Below are 21,872 nucleotides of genomic sequence, written 5' to 3'. Positions count from 1 at the left end.
TTCTCCACATCCTCTCCAGCATCTATAGTCTCCTGATTTGTTCATTTTGGCCACTCTGACTGGCGTGAGGTGATATCTGAGTGTGGTTTTGATTTGTATTTCCCTGATGAGGAGCGACGTTGAGCATCTTTTCATATGCCTGTTGGCCATCCGGATGTCTTCTTTAGAGAAGTGTCTATTCATGTTTTCTGCCCATTTCTTCACTGGGTTATTTGTTTTTCGGGTGTGGAGTTTGGTGAGCTCTTTATAGATTTTGGATACTAGCCCTTAAAGGAAACTTTAAATCACACATTATAGAGTTAATAGCCATTTTTCCCCATCTTAAACCAGATTTCTATGAATACAGTCACAGTTCCTAATACAGCTTGCCTTTGAGCAATTAATATTTAAAGTTTAATTATACCTAACAGTTGAAAGGTTTAAAAAGGATATTTATAAAAGGTTATTGCAGCCTGCAACTTAATTTTTTTCATCGGCCCATAATTTCCAGGGTGGTTATTTTCCAGTGACTCAATATTCCTCTGAGTACTAACACTCAGTACTTTACAGAATGACATAGTTCTTGGAAATACATAATGGAGAATTATGAGGTAGAGTATAAGTACCAAAGTATCTGTATTTTTTATGTTTATGAAAAGACTTTTTCAGTTTTGTCTTTTATTTATTATTTCGTACTGTAAAATTTTGATTGATGTTTGGATGCTGTTTGTTTTTGGAAACCACAAATAATAGGTTTCAGAATCTTATATTTCAGTAGTTATTACCAGACTTTTGACATGGGTCTTTCAGCTACTTGATATTGAAGATTGGGAAAATATTGAAATATTACATGAAATGGAATCTTTGGAATGGACTCTGTCTGAAAACAGCTCTATCAGTTAATGTTTTGTTTTTCTTCTGTTTACCTGTGAAGCCAGTTAAAATTGTCTCATCTAGGTATGTGGAGGGAAAACACTAAGGATAATGTCCAAATATAGTTCTGCATTGATAGGGAGATGGTCACCACAAAATGGTGAACCTCAAAAGTGAAATTGTATGAAAATGAAGGAGCATTACATAAGCACTTATTTTTCTTGCAGTGATGATAAGTGTGTTTTTAAATTGGACAGTGTTTTTTTTCTTAGCATTAAGTAATTATCTGATGTGTGTCATCTTTCTATTAAAAAACTTTCTCATGGAAAAACATGATGGCTTGTAAGCCTTATAAAGTGTAAGGCTGTGAACCCTAATTCAAAGCCACAATGTTACCTGATGAATAAAATGGTAGTATCAGCCATAGCTGATATTTCATGTGGCTATTTAAATTTAATAGAAGCTTCAGTTCCTCAGTTGCACCAGCCATGTTTCAAGTGCTCAGTAGCCACGTGTGGCTAACACATTGACATCAAGATAAGTTCTGTTGGACAAGGCTGGTCTGGATGGCACATTCTAAAAATCTTAATTATAAGTGACAGACGAAGTCATGTGCATTCATAAGCCTTTTTCTTAAGCTCTTCAAATGACCATACTTTGAGAGTTTTGTTTACTTTTAATGGTTACTCTTAATGGGTAGTGAATACTCAGGTTTTTCTTCCTTCACATTTTCTGAAGCTATTTCATAGTATGTCAGGTTCTAACAAGCTCTCATTACAGTAGTAGTAGATGGAAAGCACCTGTGATTTGGTGGAAGCATATGTGGGGCAGCACATACAGGGATGCTCTTGTGAAACGTACCACTGTTTCTGTAAGGACAAAATGGAAACCTGCATCATATGCCTAATAGGTTTTTAATGGGGGGCTTTCCTCAGGTCACGCTATAATCAGAAACTGTAGATGTCTAGAATTCATGAGGACCTTTTTACACATTTTACATTTTTTGAGGACTCTAGGGATAGTGTTATATTAGTTTAGAGCCTACAGTGTTTCAGCACATTTGTAACTGTTGTCCTTGTGAGCCTTGCACTCTGTTAGTTGAAGTTTTTTGCATTTGAATGGCAGTGATAGTTACTACATATGTAAATTCCAGGTTCCCAGCTTCCCCCTAGACCCCAAAAAGTGTGTCCAGTTTCCTCACAAGGATTGCTTGGATATAGATACTGTCCCTCCAACTCTTGGGTTTTACTTGCTCAATGGAACAGGGACAGAGCTGAGAGAGGGTTGGGAGCGTGTTTACTTCTTGCCTTCACAGTTGTTCACTTGAAGTTTTCTGGAAATAGGGTATGTGTGTATGTCTGTGTGTGTCTTCCTGTGTAATAAAACGTGAATTGTGTGGTTCAGGAAAATACATGGTATTCTTCCGCATCATTCCATCTACCAGTAAATATTGATTGGGCAATTTTTTAAAAGCACAAATACTTTATTCCTTGTCTCAGTGAGTTTATTACCCAGTTGAGGGAATCAGTGCAAACATGTATGTGCCTAACTGCTTAGGAATATAAGGTGATCTGTGCTACATGTTACAAAGTTGGTTTAGACAAGGAAGGTTATAGACCAAGGAAAGAAGGCATTTAAGGAAATAAGTGAGTGATAGGGAGAAGTAAGTTGACTCAAGGTACAGAGAGTTTTGAATGCCAAGTTGAGGCTTTTGTACCCTGCCCTATAGGGTGTGTAGTTTTGAAGATGTAGTAGAACCTAATGAGTATTGTCGGAAGATGAGGATTGTTTGGGCTGCTGCCATGAGCAAGTAGAGGGAGGATGTTGTAACAACCTGAGTTAAAGTCACTATCCATCATTTACAAGGAGGCCAAAGCCTGGTGTAAGGTGAGAGCAGAGGAAAGGGAAAGGAAGGTTTTCTCTGGTTCTGGTGGTCAGTTTAGCTAGATGTGTGGAACAGGTGGTGGTGCTGTTACAGAAATGGCAAAAGTTGAGAAGTTGGTTTCAGTAGAAATTTACAGCAGGTGTGGAAAAGCAGGTAGAGTATGAAATTAGGAGTTGATGGTTCTGACGTGCTCCTTCAGAAAGCAAAGGAGATGTCTTTTGTGTTTTAAGAAGCAGAGAAGGTTTAAAAAAGGGGTGGGGGGCGCAGAGAAAACCAAGAGCTGGAGCTGAATGGAGCTGGAGCAGGGGAAGACCATGGTAGCAAATAGAGAAGCCAGGATTGGTCCCATGGGGAGGTCACAGTATTTTAATATTCCTAAGAAATATTGTTGCTTTCTTGATGATGATGGAGAATGGTCTTTAAGAAAATGGCACGGTGAGTCATAAATTGGTAAGGATTTGAGGTAGCTATATCTCATGCCAGAAGTTTGGCAATCCAAATAAAGACAGTAAAGGAAGTATGAAGGGATCATGAAAACAGACATCTCTCTCATATCTTTTTTTTGATTTAAGTAAGTATTTCACCCTCACTCCTCTGTGATTTGTTGCCATTTGGTTACTTTAACCTCTGGCTATTCCAAGCATTTCTTTTTGTGGGTGAGTTTAAAAACCACTCTTTTCCAGATAGCTGGCGTTATCCTTTCCATACAACCAGACTGTTTGCCAAGCACGGCATAAAATTCAGGTCTTTCTGTGTTTTTAAAACAGGAGTGAATTTGTTAGTGGGTACAGAGAGTGGCCTGATGCTGCTGGACAGAAGTGGCCAAGGGAAGGTATATCCTCTGATCAACAGAAGACGATTTCAGCAAATGGATGTCCTTGAAGGCTTGAATGTCTTGGTGACAATATCTGGTAAGTGTTCATTTAATAAAGCAGGATTACTTCCCAGCACAAAACTTCTGTTAGCTCATTTTTTGAAGTAATGGCTGAACGAGGTACAATCATAGCATGGTCTCATAGTAAAGTAATAGAAAGATGTGACCCACGTGTACACACTGAACCTGTAGGGCTCCTCTAAAGAGCAGTCTTGAAAAGCACAGGGGCATGCGCTCTCTAGTTGACCTCTCCCACACAACCACCCTCTCTGCCCCATTGCTCGTTGGGTTGAATGTGGCTTCCCTGGCTTGGAGGTTTGTGTCTGCTTCCACCCATAGGACTCTTGCATGCAGAAGGGACTGTGCTCTGCCATGATGGCACAAGTACCATATTATGGTTTTTCTTTACATCCGTTAACACTTACTATAAGCTTCTTGTTAGAAAGAGTTTTTTTTTAGTATAAATTATGTAATATATGTGCATTGTGGAAAAACACTGTAGAAAAGCAAGTAGGAGAAATAAAATGTAAAATCATCCAGAGACACTATTGACTTCAATTTTTAACTTCTAATCTTTTAAGCATACACACACTTAAAATACACTCATAAAGGGGGGAAAATCTGCATTTAAATGGTTATACAACATTTCAAACATACAGACAATAATGAGAGAATGATTACAGAATAATGACACCCATGTACTGATTAGTTTTAACAGGTGTTAGATACACTTTTGTACCTGCAGTTAGCCTCCCTTCCCCTTTCAGCTGCCCCTGTAACCACTGTCCTGAAGTTATACAGTGTTCATTCTTGTTTGACCAAATCAGGTACTTGCTCTCTCTGTGTCATTAAACATTTCTTTATAAACAGTTGTATTTTATATGGCTATAGAGTGTTTTTTTGTATAGATATTCTAAAATGTATTTGCTTCTGTTGTAAATCTTTTAGTTTATCCCTTTTTTCCCCTCACGTAGATATTTTTGGCATATATCTTGTAGTTGACTTAACCATTGCGCACACATGCCCATGATGCGTGGGTACTGGTTTCCTAATAATTTGTATGATTGCTGGAGTCAAGAGTATGCAAAATTCAAATACTTTAGGTCTTCTCATAACCCACAGCAGTTTTGATTTAGTCATCTGCTAGCTCCAGCTTATTATATTTGTTTATATGTAACATCTCTTGCAGTTATTTTAGTTTTGAAATACGCTTTTGGTTGTAAGTAAAAGATGTTTGTTGAAGTGCAAAAATTTCGCCATCCATCTCATACTTAAATGAGAAAACAACCATTTACAACTTGAGTGTTAATGTGGAGTAGGTTTTAAAATTGGAGGAGAAATGAATCTGCCACTAAAAATGGCTTGGGCTTCATTTTGTGATTCACTGAACAAGAAGATTTATGGGAATCACTAAACAGCTGACACCAGTAATTTTTGGGGTCTACTTTTCTCTATTCCTCTTTTGTAGCTTTTAATGATTTTTTTTTTTACAATCATGAAAGTAATACATATTAATTGTAGGAAGCTTAAAAAAATGAGAAAACCTTAGGAAGAATAAAACAAAATGTTACCCTATCTCAGAGACCACTCTCGTTGACACTTTTTTATATTTCCTTCTCATATCTGTAAGTATATATTACAGTATGGAAATGGAACACTATATACATAAAAGTACATAGTTTTTGTTTCATTTAACATATTTTATTGAGTATTTCCCCACATTCAAAAAGTCTTCAAAACGGGCGACTGGGTGGCTCAGTCGGTTAAGCATCCAACTTCAGCTCAGGTATGATCTTGCAGTCCATGAGTTTGAACCTTACGTGGGGCTCTGTGCTAACAGCTCAGAGCCTGGAGCCTGCTTGGGATTCTGTGTCTCCCTCTCTCTCTGCCCCTCTCCTGCTCACACTCTGTCTCTCTCAAAAATAAATAAACATTAAAAAATTTTTTTTATTTAAAAAAAAAGTCTTCAAAACTTAAAAAGATTGTGTCGAAGTATAAGACGTAATACAAAAAGTGCACAGATTATAAGTATACAGCCCAGTGAATTGTCACAGTTAGAATCCATCCATGTAGCACCTATACCCTGGTGAAGAAATGGAACAATCCCAGCAGTCCAGAAGCTTCCCTGCAGTTCCCACTTTGCTGCCTCCCAGTCACTGCCCCCCATGTTCCCAGAGGGAAACACTGTCCTTTAAATACCCAAGATTGGTTTTACCTTCATTGAACTAAAGCTGCAGAAATGGTAAAATGGTAGGTATTCTTTTGTGTCTGGCTGGGGTTTTTTGTTTTTGTTTTGTTTTTTTTTAAAGAGCACTTTAGGTTTACAGAAAAGTTGGAAAGAAAATATAGACAATTCCTGTATTACCCCCCACCTCCAGTTTTCCCAATTAGCCTCATTAGTGTAGTACTTTTGTTGTAATTGATGATCCCGTATTCATACATTATTTTTATTAACTGAAGTCTGTAGTTTACGTTAGGGTTCACCCTTTGTGTTGTACAGTTCTTTGGGTTCTGACAAACACATAATTATCCACAATTATAGACTAATTTCACTGCCCTGAAAATCCCCTGTGTTCCACCTATTCATCTCTCTCCAAAAGTCCCTGGCAACAACTGATTTTTTTTTTTTTTTTAATTTTCTATGTGACCTTTTCCAGAACATCATAGTTGAAATCATGTGTAGTATGTAGCCTTTTCAGACTGGCATCTTTTCTCTAGCAATATGCATTTAAGGTTCCTCCATGTCTTTTCATGACTTGATAGTGCATTTCTTTTTATTGTTGAATAATCTTTTGTGTGGGTGTGCCACTTTGTGTATCCATTCACTTATTGAAAGACCTCTTGGTTGCTTCCAATTTGCAGCAATTATGAATGAAACTGCTACAAATATTTTTGGACAGTTTTTTGTGTAGACATGTTTTCAACTTATGTGCTTGGTTAAATACCTAGCAGCATGATTGCTGAACATAAGGTAAGACTACATTCAACTGGGCACCTGGGTGGCTCAGTTGGTTAAGTGCCCGACACTTGGTTTCCACTCAGATCATGATCTCGCACTTTTCATGAGTTCAAGCCCTGCGTCAGGCTCTGCGCCCACAGCACAGAGCTTGCTTGGGGTTCTCTCTCCCTCCCTCCCTCCCTCCCTCCCTCTCTCTCTCTTTCTCTCTCTCTCTCTGCCCCTCCCCCACTTTTGCTGTCTCTCTCAAATAAATTTGAAAACATTATTTAAAAAAAAAAAAGACTACATTCAGCTTTGTAAGAAATAGCTAGGCTGTCTTCTAAAGTGATTCTATCACATGTTCCTACAAGGCATGAATGAAGATGTTGCTCCATGGCCTCATCAGCATTTGGTGATGTATTTTGGATTAGTATAGTATAGTGTCTGATTATTGTTTTAATTTTTAATTCCTGATGAAATGATGTTGAATATCTTTTCACATGGTTATTTGCCATCTATGTATGTCATCTTTAGTGAGGTATCTCTTAAGGTCTTTTGTCTATTTTATAATCGGGTTGTTTGTTTTCTTCTCTTGAGTTTTAAGAGTTCTTTGTACGTTTGGATACAAGTCCTTTATCAAATAGGTTTTTGCAATTTTTTTTTTTTGCAGTTTGTGGCTTGTCTGTCCATTCTCTTAACTGTGTCTTCCACAAAAGTTTTTAATTTTAATGATGTCTAACTTACCTTTTTTTTTTTTTCTTTCATGGATTATCCTTTTGGTGTTATATCTGAAAAGGCATTGCCAAATCCAAGGAGGTTGTACCTAGGTTTTCTCCTATGTTATCTTCTAGAAGCTTTATAGCTTTGCATTTCATGTTTAGGTCTGTGATCCATTTGATCTTTGTGAGAGGTTCAAAGTCTATAAATTCATTATTTTTTGTATATGAATGTCCAGTCCTTCTAGCAGTGATTGTCGAAAAGACCATCCTTTTTCTGTTGAATGGCCTTTGATCCTTTGTCAAAGATTAGTTCATTGTATTTTTTTGTTTGTTTTTTATTTTTGGGAGAGACAACCAGTGGGGGAGAGGAGCAAAAGGGGAGAGAGAGAGAGAGAGAATGAATCTCAAGCAGGCTCCATGCTCAGTGTGGACCCCAATGCGGCGCTCTGTCCCACAACCCTGGGATCATAACCTGAGCTGAAATCAAGAGTTGGACACTCAACTGACTGAGCCACCCAGGCACCCCCATAGTTCATTATATTTGTGAGGGTCTAGATCTCTGTTTTGTTCCATTGATCTGTCCTTCCTTTTGCTAATACCACATTGTCTTGATTACTGTAGCTTTGAAGTAACTCTTGAAGTCAGGTAGTGTCAGCCCTCCAAACTTGTTCTTGCTCAATACTGTGTTGGCTGTTTTGGCTCTTTTGCCTTTCCATATAAAGTTTAGAGTCAGTTTATTAACATGTACAAATAACTTGATAGGATTTTGATTGGGATTACATTAATTGTACATAGATCAAGTTCAGTAGAACTTACATCTTAGCAATATTGAGTTTTACCCATGACCATTGAATATATCTCCATCTGTTTCGATCTCCTTTAATTTCTTTCTTCAGAGTTTTGTAGTTTTCCTCATACAGATGTTGTGTAGGCCTATTTTGTCACATTTATAACTAAATATATCTTTTTTTGGTTTTTAGTACTTCTGCAGATGCTGTATTTTAATTTCAAATTTCCAATTGCTTGTTGCAAGTATATAGGAAAACAGTTGACTTTTATATATGAACCTTGTAGCTTGCAACCTTATATAATTATTTATTAATTGCAGGAATTTTTTTTTTTTACCAGTTCTTTGTCATTTTCTATGTGAACAGTCCTGTATTTCTTCCTTCCCAGTTTGCATACCTTTTATTTCCTTTGTCTTACTGCATTAGCTAGGACATGTAGTATGATGTTTAATAGGAGTCGTAAGTGGGGACACCCTTCCCTTGTTCCTGATCTGAAGAGGAAAGTATCTAGTTTCTCACCATTAAGTATGGTATTAGCTGTAAGTTTTTTATAGATGTTATTTGTCAAATTGAGGCAATTTCCCTCTATTCCTATTTGCTGTGAATTTTTGATCATGAAATGAATGTTGGGTTTTGTCAGATGTTTTTTCTGAATCTGTTGATAAGATCATATGATTTTTCTTCTTGAGCTTGTCAATGTGTCTAGTTTCTTTTGTTCAACACCCGTTTTGTTGTTGCTCATAGAGGTGTATTCCACTTCATTTCTGTGTATGACTATACCACAATTCATTTATTTGTTCTGTTGTTGATAAACATTTGTGTTTGCTGTTTTCAGTTCTTAGGAGCAATGCTGCTGTGAACATTCTTGTTCATGTTTTTGGGAGCTCATACACACACATTAATATGAAGAGAGAAGTTACTGGATCATAAGTAGCATATACATGCATCCTACTTTAATAGATAATGCCAAGCTTTTTAAAATGGTTCTAACAATTTATAGCACTGGTTTCTGAGTTTCTAGTTACTCCTCATCTTCCCTACTTTGAGTACTGTTGTTCTTTTTAATTCTAGACACTCTGATAGATGCATAAAATTGTATCTCATTATGGTTTTAATATGCATTCACTAATTGACTATTGAGAGCAAGTACTTTTTTATGTATCTATGAGTTAACTTCTTTTGACTGTTATAGTCGACTGCCCACTTTTTCAATTGGGTTATCTCTCTTCTAAGTGATTTATAGGTTGTGAGTCCTCTGTCGGCCCTTTAAGTTGCACACATCTTCAATTTATGGCTTTTTGCTGGATTTGATTCCCTGCCTTGGTTGATCTATTTAATCTTTCTATGCTGTCTAATGAGAACTAATAGCTACTCCAGAGAGTTTTGAGAATCAGATCACATAATACATGTGAAAGCATCTTATAAGGTCTATTGGTTGCATTGCTGTGCAGGTGTTTGTATTACTTTGTGGTTTATGGATACTGGCTATCTACATAAGTGTGAGTTCTTTTTTCTTTTAAAACCTTCCCTTCTAATCAGGCCTATACCTGATGATAATTCTATAGGCGTTTCAAAATCCATCTGAATAGCTTAAATTGAGGTTCTAGTAAAACTCATACAGAATGGTTCCCTTAGGAGGATAATATTTATTGCTCATTTGGTTACTGCTGTTATTAATAGATGGCACCTACTTTGAATACGTATATAAAATATTTATATTTGTTTTGCTAGGCAAAAAAGATAAGTTACGTGTCTACTATTTGTCTTGGTTACGAAATAAAATACTTCACAATGATCCAGAAGTTGAGAAGAAGCAGGGATGGACAACCGTGGGGGATTTGGAAGGATGTGTACACTATAAAGTTGGTAAGTTCCAGGAGGGTCATGAGGGTTTTATTCTGCAGGGTTTTGTTCCACAGGGTTCTTTCTGATACACCTAGATGTTTTCTGCGATTATGTTTCTAAGGCATCTTCTAATCCCGAAGTGTCATCTTGACTCACAATGTACCTTTTAACATAACACCATTCATTCCTGCCATTCATTCTGTCCTCCATCCATCTCATGCTCACATTCATCTTGTGAGCGAGGCTTTTTACCCTTCCTCTTTGACAGTCTAGATTCTTCTCTGTAAGATGTGGTCACAATAACCTCTCTAAGGAAACCTTGCCAAAGGAAAGCCAGCCAATTTGGATTCTTGCTTTGTGCTCCAAGCCTCATCTCCGTTGAGAGGACTTTGGGTCCTTGGCAGTCATTGACAGAATGTTTGAGAGTTTGACCAAAGAGCTATATGGCTTGTCGTTTTGAATGAAGCGCACTGTGCAAAGCTACTGTGCTCTTAACTACTAAACGAATCTAGCCGGCCAGCCAATGTTTCATAGCAACTGTCTTGTTTTTTCTTTTGCTGGCACACATGCTTTGGTTCTTATGAAGTAAGAGCTTGCAAGAACAAAACCAAAACAAATTTTTTTTATGTATGAAAAAAAATTAAAATACTGGTACTAATGTTGGAAGTAAAGGGGAAATAATGACGCTTAGCCAAATTAAACTTTATTGGAGAGATAATATATTCTAATAGAATTTGAAATGGGAATTTGAGAAGATCAGCAAATAGTCTCTATTATACCTAAGACTGATTAATGTAAGCATCCTATTGAATATTGATTTCTGCTACTATGTTTTGTTTTTTTCTGTTTGTGAAAGTATATGCTATAGTCATTTTCTCTGCTTCTAGGGATATTACAGTCCTTGACATTCTCTTATTATTTATATAATCTGTCCACAACTCTCAGCTCACTGATTAATAATGATTGCAGAAGCCACCCCAGTTTGGCATGATTCTGAGTGTTACTGAAAAGTAGTACTATATACTTGATGAAATTTTGGGATTGGGATTTTCTGTGCTGTGTTTATGTGAAATAATTTTTGCAGGGTAACTAAAATCATCTAAGGTTAAATTTAATGAAATCATTCAGAATGGGTGAAATGTGCATGAATAGATTATCCTACAGGGGGAACTAGAGGCAGATGTGTTACACTGTGCTGGGCTTTTCATTGGAATAAAACAGTTATCCTCAGGTCTGTCATTCTTACAGAATGAATCACAAGCATTTTCTGCGGTAAGAGTGTGTGGTACCATTCATTCATTATACTTTTAGGAAATTATATTCAGTTTATCAAGACCTGTGCTGTACAATATGATTTCCATCAAGAATAGGGGCTACTTAAATTTATATTTAAATTAATTAACATGAAATAAACTATAAAATGTGGTTCTTCAGTGGCACTAGTACATTCCAAGTGCCCAATAGCCACATATAACTTGTGGCTATCATATTAACAGTACAGATCTAAAATCTTTTCATCATTGCAAAAAATTCTGTTAAACAGCACTGGTTTGGACAACCTTTGATAATCCTTTGTGTCTTAATATTAATGTCAGTGATTTATTCGAATAGTGATACTGTATTGGAAATTAACAAGGAGAATTATCAAGTTAACAAGCCATCTCTCATGTGCAAAGGAAGAATAAAGTAGTATTGTGACATTAGATAGTTTATAAAGAAACTGGTAGAACTGTGCCAGACCACTAAGTCATGTGAGGGCACAGCCCCTCAGAGCATCTGTTTTTAAGCAGAGTTGCTTGGCTGCAAGAGAACCGGAATAGCTATGTAAAGAAGGCATTTTCAACTGAAAAAATATATATAGCTGAATAGAGATTTCCTTTACTACTGTTCTTTTTGTATGGAACTTTAGGTAGAATTCAGGCAGTCACTGCCTATATAGATCAGGAAGCAGTTTGAAGTGATACTTAGCTGATTAACCACTTCATTATCCTTTTGAAGCAATACTGAGCCCTTAAGACTTTAGGGTGGTAAGCCTGGCATTGTCTTTGATTAGTAAATACTTGCAGTCTAAGAAGATTAGGAACATTAGTGAAAGTATTCCTTAATAGTAACCAGAGTATTGGAATTGAGTCCCAAACATCAGTCAAGAAATATGGGAATAGGCTGAAAAAGTATTGGAAAAGGAAACTCTTGAGGTTTGATCACTCAGCATTTTTTTCCTGTTGATCTAGATGACTGAATAGAAGGCATTATTTATAAAGTTTGCAAAAGACAACTAACAGAATTTAGAGTTCCATGTTGATTCTGACCTGTGCTTCTCTTGTTTATGTTGTTGTTTTCAGTAAAATATGAAAGAATCAAATTTCTGGTAATTGCTTTGAAGAGTTCTGTGGAGGTCTATGCGTGGGCACCCAAGCCATATCACAAATTTATGGCCTTTAAGGTAACAGCATCAAGTGTACTTACAAGTAGCATCAGCCATGCATGCATGACCAAGAAAGAGCCAGAGGACAGTTTAAAAACCCTAAATAGTTAAAACTGATCATTTAAAAGCTATGTACTAATATAGAGTATAACTTTGTCATAAGAGAGGCCATTTCTAATGTAATAGGCCTCATTGTCTGCTTTCCAAGCCCTCAGAGTATGAGGAAAGAGCTAAATGTTTGGTAGACATTGATATGTCAATATGGTAACAGAAGAAAGGACAAAGTAATGCCACCTCTAATTAAAAAGCAGATCTTGGGGCGCCTGGGTGGCGCAGTCGGTTAAGCGTCCGACTTCAGCCAGGTCACAATCTCGCGGTCCGGGAGTTCGAGCCCCGCGTCAGGCTCTGGGCTGATGGCTCAGAGCCTGGAGCCTGTTTCTGATTCTGTGTCTCCCTCTCTCTCTGCCCCTCCCCCGTTCATGCTCTGTCTCTCTCTGTCCCCCCAAAAAATAAATAAACGTTGAAAAAAAAATTAAAAAAAAAAAAAAAAGCAGATCTTGGGGTGCCTGGGTGGCTCAGTCGGTTAAGCGTCCGACTTCGGCTCAGGTCATGATCTCACGGCTTATGAGTTCAGACCCTGCATCGGGCTCTGTGCTGACAGCTCAGAGCCTGGAGCCTACTTCACATTCTGTGTCTCCTTCACTCTCTGCCCTCTCCCACTTGTGCTCTCTCTCTCAAAAATAAATAAAAACATTAAAAAAAACAAAAACAGCAGACCGTGACCATCTGCCTGAAGTCATGCATGTGTATAAAGATTTAGATATGTTTTTGATAAATAGTATCCAACAGTAGGCAGCTTGGAGGTATATCTTTTCAATAGAATACTAACTAAAAAACAAATTACAGAAATTCCTAATGACACAGGAATATGTATTATGCGTTAAATAGAAAAAGTAAGTTAAAAGCATGAATAATGCATTAAGGGAAAAACTATAGAAAAACATTAGTATTTTTCTGTGTGAGTATTTTTAATATTTTTTATAATTCTAGAGTTTGCATTAGATACAAATTTATGAAATTCTTAATTAAAATATTACTTTGACATTAGATATTATAAATAACTTAACATCATTTCTTATATTAGGCACAAAACTTTGAGTATAGCTCCTGGGGCTGTTTTAGTGCATATCATGAAATTAAGAATTTTTCATCCAAAATGATTCTATTTACTTATCTTTTTTTCTTGTTCTTGATACATTTTATTAAGGGTAAGTTTCAAGTATTTGGAAAATTGACATATTTAGATTGCTTATTGCTTGATTCCCCAATAAAGCAGGATAAATGGGGTTACCATATTTGCTTAAGAAATAAATCCACATGTTACTGACTAAAAGTAATTGGTTGTATCTTCTGAGATCTGGTCTTAATATCCTTTATGTGCCAGATGTACTTTCCTAGTTGCTTTTTTTTTTAAATTTTTTTTTTTTTCAACGTTTATTTATTTTTGGGACAGAGAGAGACAGAGCATGAACGGGGGAGGGGCAGAGAGAGAGGGAGACACAGAATCGGAAACAGGCTCCAGGCTCTGAGCCATCAGACCAGAGCCCGACGCGGGGCTCGAACTCCCGGACCGCGAGATTGTGACCTGGCTGAAGTCGGACGCTTAACCGACTGCGCCACCCAGGCGCCCCACCTAGTTGCTTTTATAAGTATATTGTTTAAGTCTGTCTTGTGAGCTGTAGGTATTGATATTAATCAAGAACTGAGGTCATCTAGTTTATTACAGGTCATCCAGGTTAATACCCTACAGCTTTTCATCACTGTATTGCTCCAGTCAAAAAATTAAAGTAGAAGTCTCTATGATGACTATGATGACCATACTAAAAATTCTCAGTATGTGACTCCTGCAACTCTACCTCTTTCTCCATTGTCTGCATTGAATAGTTGAATACTGTGCTACAGAAAGTCCTGGTTCTTTCACTTTAGATGTTTTTCTCACCAAGACAAGAAGGTGGAATTCTTGGGCCAGGTAGGGGGAATTTGCGACACGTCTTCTGGAAGAAATGTCTCCTAGATGCTGATTGGCAGACAAAAGCATAATAAATTAAAGACTTATTTCATAGAGTATTTTTGCTTATGGTTGTTGCCAGAATGGCTCAGTAATTAAATAACTGAGTACCTTGGGTTTGGCTTCTCCTGTTTGATCTATCAGAAATAAGTTCTTCTTTGTCTTACTACTTTTGTCTCGGTTACTTCTTTGTAGTCATTTGGAGAATTGGTACATAAGCCATTACTGGTGGATCTCACTGTTGAGGAAGGCCAGAGGTTGAAAGTGATCTATGGATCCTGTGCTGGATTTCATGCTGTTGATGTGGATTCAGGATCAGTCTATGACATTTATCTACCAACACATGTAAGAAAGAACCCACACTCTATGGTTGGTTGACTGGCTTCATTTTGTTTTGACTTTTTTCTTTACTCTGCTTAGTGAACTAACACAAGCAGGGATTCCTTGCTTCCCCTTGGTGTGGGGGTGAGTATTTAAATGATGTGCCATTCTCAATAGCTGCATGCTCTGAGACAAGTGGAAATCCATTCTCCTGTCTCTGTGAAGCCCTCCTGAAAACCTCTTAGCCTGGGCTTTGACTAACATGGGATGTATTTGGGGCAATTGCTGGCAGGTCAGAATATCCCTGGGTTGGGAGTGGTTTTAATTAATTTCTTAATAGAATCCACAATCCAGATATGTTCCAGGGGCCTCAGAAAATGTGAACTAGTAGAGTACATGACCTGTAAAAGGTATCCTTTGAGATATATGTCGCATGAGTTTTCCAAAATTTTATTCAATTGCTGTATTTATTCACCTGGAATATTAACCAGTGCATTCACCAAGACAATCTTTTTGAACGCTATTTCAAGGATAGAAATAACCACAAACATACTTCCCTGTACTTTGTTCCTCTTCTCTAGATCCAGTGTAGCATCAAACCCCATGCAATCATCATCCTCCCCAACACAGATGGCATGGAGCTTCTGGTGTGCTATGAAGATGAAGGGGTTTATGTGAATACCTATGGAAGAATCACCAAGGATGTGGTTCTGCAATGGGGAGAGATGCCAACATCTGTAGGTAGGTATCACTCAGAGGAAAAGATAGCATATGTAAAAATGGAGCCTTCTCTAAAACTGCATGTTATCACATCAGTTTTACCTGTTGTTCAGACATTTTGGCCATTTAGCAGAATGGTTGGCAGAAAAACAAAAAACAAACAAAAAAACCCCAGAATGTTGGCAATATTGATGGTGAAAAGGGAAATTGTAGACCATGGCACTGGCCATAGTCTGTTTTAGAACAAAATCCAAGTAGTTATTTAACACTTTAAAACTCTTGTCATTTACAGTCCTTCATTTAATCCTTAAGACATCCAGGATGTAGGACAGATGTGGTTGTTGACTAATCTGTGGAAAGTAAAATGAGGCAGAAAAAGGGTAAGGGATTTATTTTTTCGAGTGGCAGTGCCACTCGATAATCTGAAATTTTTAGTTTATATCCCAAGTTGTTCTGGTTTCACTGTAGTCATTTTCTCTTCTCATCACTTCTTCTTCCTGCCTTCTTTATGACTGGTTTGATAAAAATAGGAGCACTAAACTATATCCAGTGGGTCATTGCTCAAAATAAGCATGAACCATCTCAAGAATTCAAATTACCACTTCTCAGGATAAACTTTAAAAGCAAAAGTTCCTTAAAACAAAACAAAAGCAAAGTTCCTTAAAAACAAAAATCTCCATATGCTAGACATGCAGATAATGTGTGTGTTATATGAGCAGCATCTTTTCATAGCTGTTTCCTTATCTATAACAATTTCATGTTTTCTCCTCTCAAAAAGCATATATTCGATCGAATCAGACGATGGGCTGGGGAGAAAAGGCCATAGAGATCCGATCTGTGGAAACTGGTCACTTGGATGGTGTGTTTATGCACAAAAGGGCTCAAAGACTAAAATTCTTATGTGAACGCAATGACAAGGTAATGGTTTCCTTACAACTTCTCTTTAGCTGCTGTTAGCTTTGGTAGTGGTTTACTTTCCATGGGGTTTGGTGAAGCCTTTTCTTGAGGTTTTGATAGATTCTGAAATAAATTCATCAAGCAACATTTTAGTGGTGACTTTTTAGACCTGTATATAGGAGTTGGGGTCTGTTTTATTTTGTGTTTGCTTATGAAGGGAGAAGAGATACTTGTTTCTGCCAAAATCATCGTATTTTGTTTGTAGTGGTTGTTTTTAACCCCAGTAGGTGACCTGTATGAGCTATGTTTGGTTTAGGGATAGAAAAGGTTAAAACTGCCAATCTAGTGGGATTCTTCTGTGATTGGAAGAAAGCCCCTTGCAAATTTGGTAGGGTAAAAGTTTCCTCTCAAGACCCTGATATGCATCAGAAGGATACTACTTGTCTGCTTCTGAATAGTAAAATAACTTCATAGTTTGCATGTCAGAAATACCTAACAGTATAAATCATTTTATGCAGAAGCATGAGCACCTCCTGCAGCTGAGACCCCCAGTCTTCAAAAGACCTAAAAAACCTTTGTTTTTCAAAACTGGCCACATCCTTGTTACTTTCAAGGCCTACCAACTCCCTGGAATCCCCTCCCTAAACCAGCCTTGGAGTGGAGCAGCTGGATGGCCAAGGGTGTTGACCCATCCCACGTGCTTTGAGAAGGACCTCCCAGGTGGGCCTGGCCTTTACCAAGCCCAGCTTTCTCTCTTTTCCCTCCACTTGGATGAAAATGTCTTACTACCTGAGGCAGCCTGTTGCAACCTTAGAAACTTCCCTCTTAAGAACATTTCCACCTCTTGTCTCACATTAAAATATATTAAATATCCTAGCCAGTGGCCCACTAATTGACTTCTCAGATTAAATTTGAAAGTTCACCTTGACAGAGAAGAGCTCTAGATCTCTTCCTTGACAGCTGGGCTTTCTGCCTAACTGCATGCTCAGTAAATACGTTGCACCACCACCAGCCCCCTTTCCTGTGATCCTGTAGCTCGTTTACTAATGGTGTTGACATTGTTTTCTAATCATTTACCTTAGAAATCCATACAACTTCCCAACCCAATCCAGGATTTTGCCAGCTTTTTGGCTTATATTTTCCTGAGTATATTTAATGTAGCGATAACTATAATATTCTTTGAACTTGGGCATTTAAATATTTTTATTATTTATTATGTTATATCCTTTGAAGTTTACTAATCAAAGGCCCAAAAGTAAACTATAGTATTGTGACTATAGAGTAATATGAAATAACATATATTTTAGCTTAATTTTTTAAAAGAGAAAAATCAGGTTGCTAAGGAGTTTTCCAGACACATTTATCTTTTAGGTGATATTAGCAGTGGAGATAAAAAGAAATAACTCAATTTCAGAAATATCAGTGTTTTTCTTTTCAGTTCTCACAATATGGCAGTGATAGCCTTCTTAGTTGTGATAAAAATTAGCTACAGAGATGATCTCCTTATGATCAAGTAATACTGATGTCCTCTCAGATTTTCTTTTGAAAGAGGCCTTTGGGCTTTTAGGCTGCCTGCATATGGAGGTGTTGAGGTATTGAGGTGTTGGTGGCACTAGGTCACCTGCCTGGGAACCATAGGAAGGATTGCTCCAAAGGACTGGGTTGTGTTGTGTTTTCATGGTAAATCTCTCCCTCCCTCTTTCTCTTGATTTTGCAGGTGTTCTTCGCCTCCGTTCGGTCTGGTGGCAGCAGTCAGGTTTATTTCATGACATTAGGCAGGACTTCCCTTCTGAGCTGGTAGAAGCATTGTGATGAGGATTGCTGGCCCCCAGAGTCTTCAATGAGATCCTGAGAACTTGGAATTCCTTGCAACTGGAGCTCAGAGCTGCACCGGTGTAGTCCAGGACAGTTGTGTATGCAGACACCACGTGTGGGGTGTTTCGTTTCGTTTCATTTCCTTTCTGCACCTCTTACCAGTTTATCCCCCTTCTCTTCTTTCCCCTACTCAAAAATAAATCAAGGCTGCAATGCAGCTGGTGCTGTTCACATTCTACCATCAGGTGCTATAAGTGTTTGGGATCGAGCATCAGACCAGAAAGCAAATGCCTTTCCTTCAGCTCCAGAATTCCTTGTCTCTGAGTGACTCTGTCTTATGGGTATCTGAAAGTGGAGACTATGAACATGCCATTGGTTTGGAAGTGGGCACATGGAGGTGTAAAATGGTGGTCTCATGAGCGGTTTGCTGAAGCAGAGAGCAGATTTAATATAGTAACATTAACAGTGTATTTAATTGACATTTCTTTTTTGTAATGTGACAATATGTGGTCAAAGAAGAAGGTGCAGGTTTAAGAAGTTAATATTTATAAAATGTGAAAGACACAGTTACTAGGATAACTTTTTTGTGGGTGGGGCTTGGGAGGCAGGGTGGGGTGGGTTAAGGGGGTCCCATTTTATTTGGATTTTTTTTTTTTTTTTTGGCTTGGCCAAAAACTCTGTCATTTTTCTGTGTACCAGGTTTTGCCTAAATCATGTGCAGATGGTTCTTAAAAAAAAAAAAAGGAAAAAAAAAAAAAGGAAAAAGAAAATGTGTGCATTTGTATAATGGCCAGAACTTTGTTGTGTGACAGTATTAGCACTGCCTCAGCCTAAAGGTTTAATTTTTGTTTAAACCTAGAAGCACGACAAGTTTTACCACAGTCTGCACTTGCAGAGGAAAAGAAATTGTTTCAGCCACATGTTTATTTTTTGCCTACCTCATTGTTTGTAATGCATTAAGAGGTGGTTTAGTTTATATGTTTTTGGAGGAAAACATTAATGTTTAATTTAATCTTAATACCAAAACTATCAGATTGAAGTTTGACTGTTATTTTGTCACAGGTCTCAGTAGGCACAAGAGAAATTGTCCCTGAAGATGGGAAATAGCCACATGGTTTCATCATGCTGATGGATGCAGTCTGTTTTTCTAAGTTCAGAGAGCAGAATGCTTCGTTTTCACCAGATGCACCATTAGTGGTTGATGGGCAACTATGGCCTCTAACACAAGGGGCCTCACTGTTCTCAATTTGGGGTTTGGTGGCAGACAGGCGGTCATGTTAGAATAGTCACACAAACTGTTCAGTGTTGCAGGAACCTTTTCTTGGCAGGGGGGGGGGGTGGAGTTTCCCTTTTCTAAAAATGCAATGCACTAAAACTATTTTAAGAATGTAGTTAATACTGCTTATTCATAAGATGGCATCTTCCTGTGTTTTAGGTGTAATATCCAAGCCCTGGCTTTTCTCCTCCTCTCACTTGCTCTCTCTCTGTTTTTTAAACCAATTTTACTTTATGAATATGTTCATGACATTTGTAATAAATGTCTTGGGTAATAATTTGTTTCATGGCTTCATGGTCACTCAATTCCTCTGAGACTATTAATCTCTTGGTAAAGGAGCAATGCTCAGTGTCATGGCTGTGCCATCTTACTTTCCTCTTGTTGAGTTTCGAGTGGGAATATTGTGTGATGGCTACTTTAAACTTTGTTTACCAAACAGAACTTGGCATTTCATAGGTTTAATACTCCTTTGTGATTAAGTTTCTTTTATAACATGAAAAAGGAAGATTTTCCTCCCAAAAATATAACAATCATTTGCACCTATTTGTTAAGGCTTTGCCCAGCATTCTCATCCTATTTGGCATCCAGTTTGACCCCTGTTATTCTGTTCCTCTTGGTCAGCATCTCTGCCGAAGGCTCTCCTTTGAATCATAAAAACCTAGTGAACAATCTGTATACTCACAGATGCAGAAACAGCAGCTGGTTGTACATAGCCACAATGACAGATAAGTAAGCGAGCCTTAGTCTCTTTTGAAAAGGACAAGGCATTAGAAATGACTTTTCCATCTGTGTGACTTTGGAATGATGCTGATGTCCAAAGCAGAAAGGACTAGTTCTTTTCTACAGATTCATAGTTAACACAGAGAAGATTGAAAAGTTAGTCCCACCTTTGGAAGGGACTTTTGAGATGGGCCAGATGCCATCACCACAGAATTTCAGTCAAAATCAAATACCGCTGGTGATTTCCTACATGTTTTAGTTTTTTGGGGTAAGATAAAACATGCCACAGTGAACACGTGTGCATGCCAAGAGGAGAAAGAACTAGATGGCTTGGTCAATCCAAGTTGGCTTTGTAGCCTCTCCTATGACTTTAGAGAGAGGTAAAGTTGAACAGGTATCTGAAAAAACAGTGAATTTCTGGTACCAATAAGGAAGACAGAAAAAAAAGTACTTATCCAACAGACTTGAAGCTCAGTGTCTGTAAGTCAAGGTGGGGTGCACAGATAATGCACATGACTTTTCATTGGAATTACAATTTAGAACTTGACAAAAACTGGATTTCCTTTCGGAGGTAGTGGGGTCTGAGCTCAAGCCTGAATTGTGCCTGTCCTGGTAGCCACCTGGCACTCTTTTGGTGTTTGTGTTGAACGTAATCAAATCCATCTGTGTGCTTAGTTCACTGAGGTCAGACTGCCGTTGGTCCTTATGGGGCGGGCTCCTGGTGTGTGCTTTCCTTGGCTGTGGTGTCCTTGCCTTCTTGGCTGCAGCACCTTGTACACCAGATTGTGTTGCTACAGCTTGATTCAGGTACCCAGTTAGGTTTCTCCATTAAAAATTACGAGCTGGTGAAATTTCCTTCTTCTAGAGAAGGGGTGATCTTTTTGTTCCTTTAACAGGGTAGTGACTTCACAAAAGTGCCAAGATGGCAAAATTATAAAAAGAAGACAGTATTATACCATTAAATATGGAACATTGAACTACTTAGCACTGCTCTTCAAAATACAGATGTCTCTAGGTATAGTCAAAGCTTTAATAAGTAATACCTTTCTGTATTTAAATCAGAGCAACTCTGTATTGAGTGCAGTGTTTTTACTTTTTTCTCATGCACATGTTATGTTGGAAAAATGTTTACAAAAATGGTTTTGTTTCACTAATGTGCATCATATTTATGGTTTATTTTTAAGTGATTTTTTATGGGTTGTTTAGGTTTCTGTCTTAGTTGTAGTCCACTTACAGTGACTCATAATTCTTAACTTTGCCAATTATAAATTTGCTAAGCAGTAATACAAATGACAGACTGCATTAAATTTACTAATCCTACAGCTGCAAAGCAGACTGGTGGCAAGTACATGCCCCCCCCCGCCAACCCAAGTGCTAACTTGTCTTCTGTGTATTATGAAAATTACTGTTGTCCCCCCACCTTTCTCCTTAAATAAAAGAAAAATGACACCTATTTTATGTGGCATGAGTTTCAAGTATATTCTGATCCTTCAGAATGTCTCCTTCCCATGAGGATCCATATTTTATACACACCTCCTTCCCCAGTGCCACCCCTGGCTAGAGAGGGTGCCTCCATATCCTGCTATCTCCTGAAACAGGAATGTTTGTTCAAGGTGAGCTCTTGATCTTGAAGCCAAGAATGGGTAAAGCTGATCCTTAAGGAGGAAATAAGGTTTTATTTTTGCAAGTCTGAATTGAATCAGAAAGTAAACTAGCATGATGTTTGTAT

At 37.8% G+C, this 21,872-nt stretch overlaps 1 protein-coding gene across 50 annotated transcripts in view; it reads left to right on the top strand.

Annotated features, from left to right (window-relative positions):
• MAP4K4 (mitogen-activated protein kinase kinase kinase kinase 4) overlaps nt 1–21,596 on the top strand; it is a 194,552-nt gene extending 172,956 nt beyond the window's left edge. For 31 of the 50 annotated variants that reach the window (XM_043603103.1, XM_043603125.1, XM_043603114.1 and 28 more), the window contains 7 exons: nt 3,505–3,648; nt 9,788–9,922; nt 12,244–12,344; nt 14,590–14,739; nt 15,297–15,456; nt 16,214–16,353; nt 18,050–21,596. In XM_043603103.1, the coding sequence (XP_043459038.1) occupies nt 3,505–3,648; nt 9,788–9,922; nt 12,244–12,344; nt 14,590–14,739; nt 15,297–15,456; nt 16,214–16,353; nt 18,050–18,133 (914 nt within the window). In that variant the 3' untranslated portion in view covers nt 18,134–21,596. Of the gene's footprint in view, nt 1–3,504; nt 3,649–9,787; nt 9,923–12,243; nt 12,345–14,589; nt 14,764–15,296; nt 15,457–16,213; nt 16,354–18,049 lie in introns of all 50 variants that reach the window. The other 19 variants (XM_043603119.1, XM_043603097.1, XM_043603078.1 and 16 more) reach the window with 1 other exon arrangement.
• Nucleotides 21,597–21,872: the final 276 nt, after the last annotated feature.

This window comes from Prionailurus bengalensis, chromosome A3, assembly GCF_016509475.1.
Source record: "Prionailurus bengalensis isolate Pbe53 chromosome A3, Fcat_Pben_1.1_paternal_pri, whole genome shotgun sequence".
Classification (NCBI taxonomy): domain Eukaryota; kingdom Metazoa; phylum Chordata; class Mammalia; order Carnivora; family Felidae; genus Prionailurus; species Prionailurus bengalensis.
Note: the sequence above shows the minus strand (reverse complement) of the source record. Positions and strands in the feature narration are given on the sequence as shown.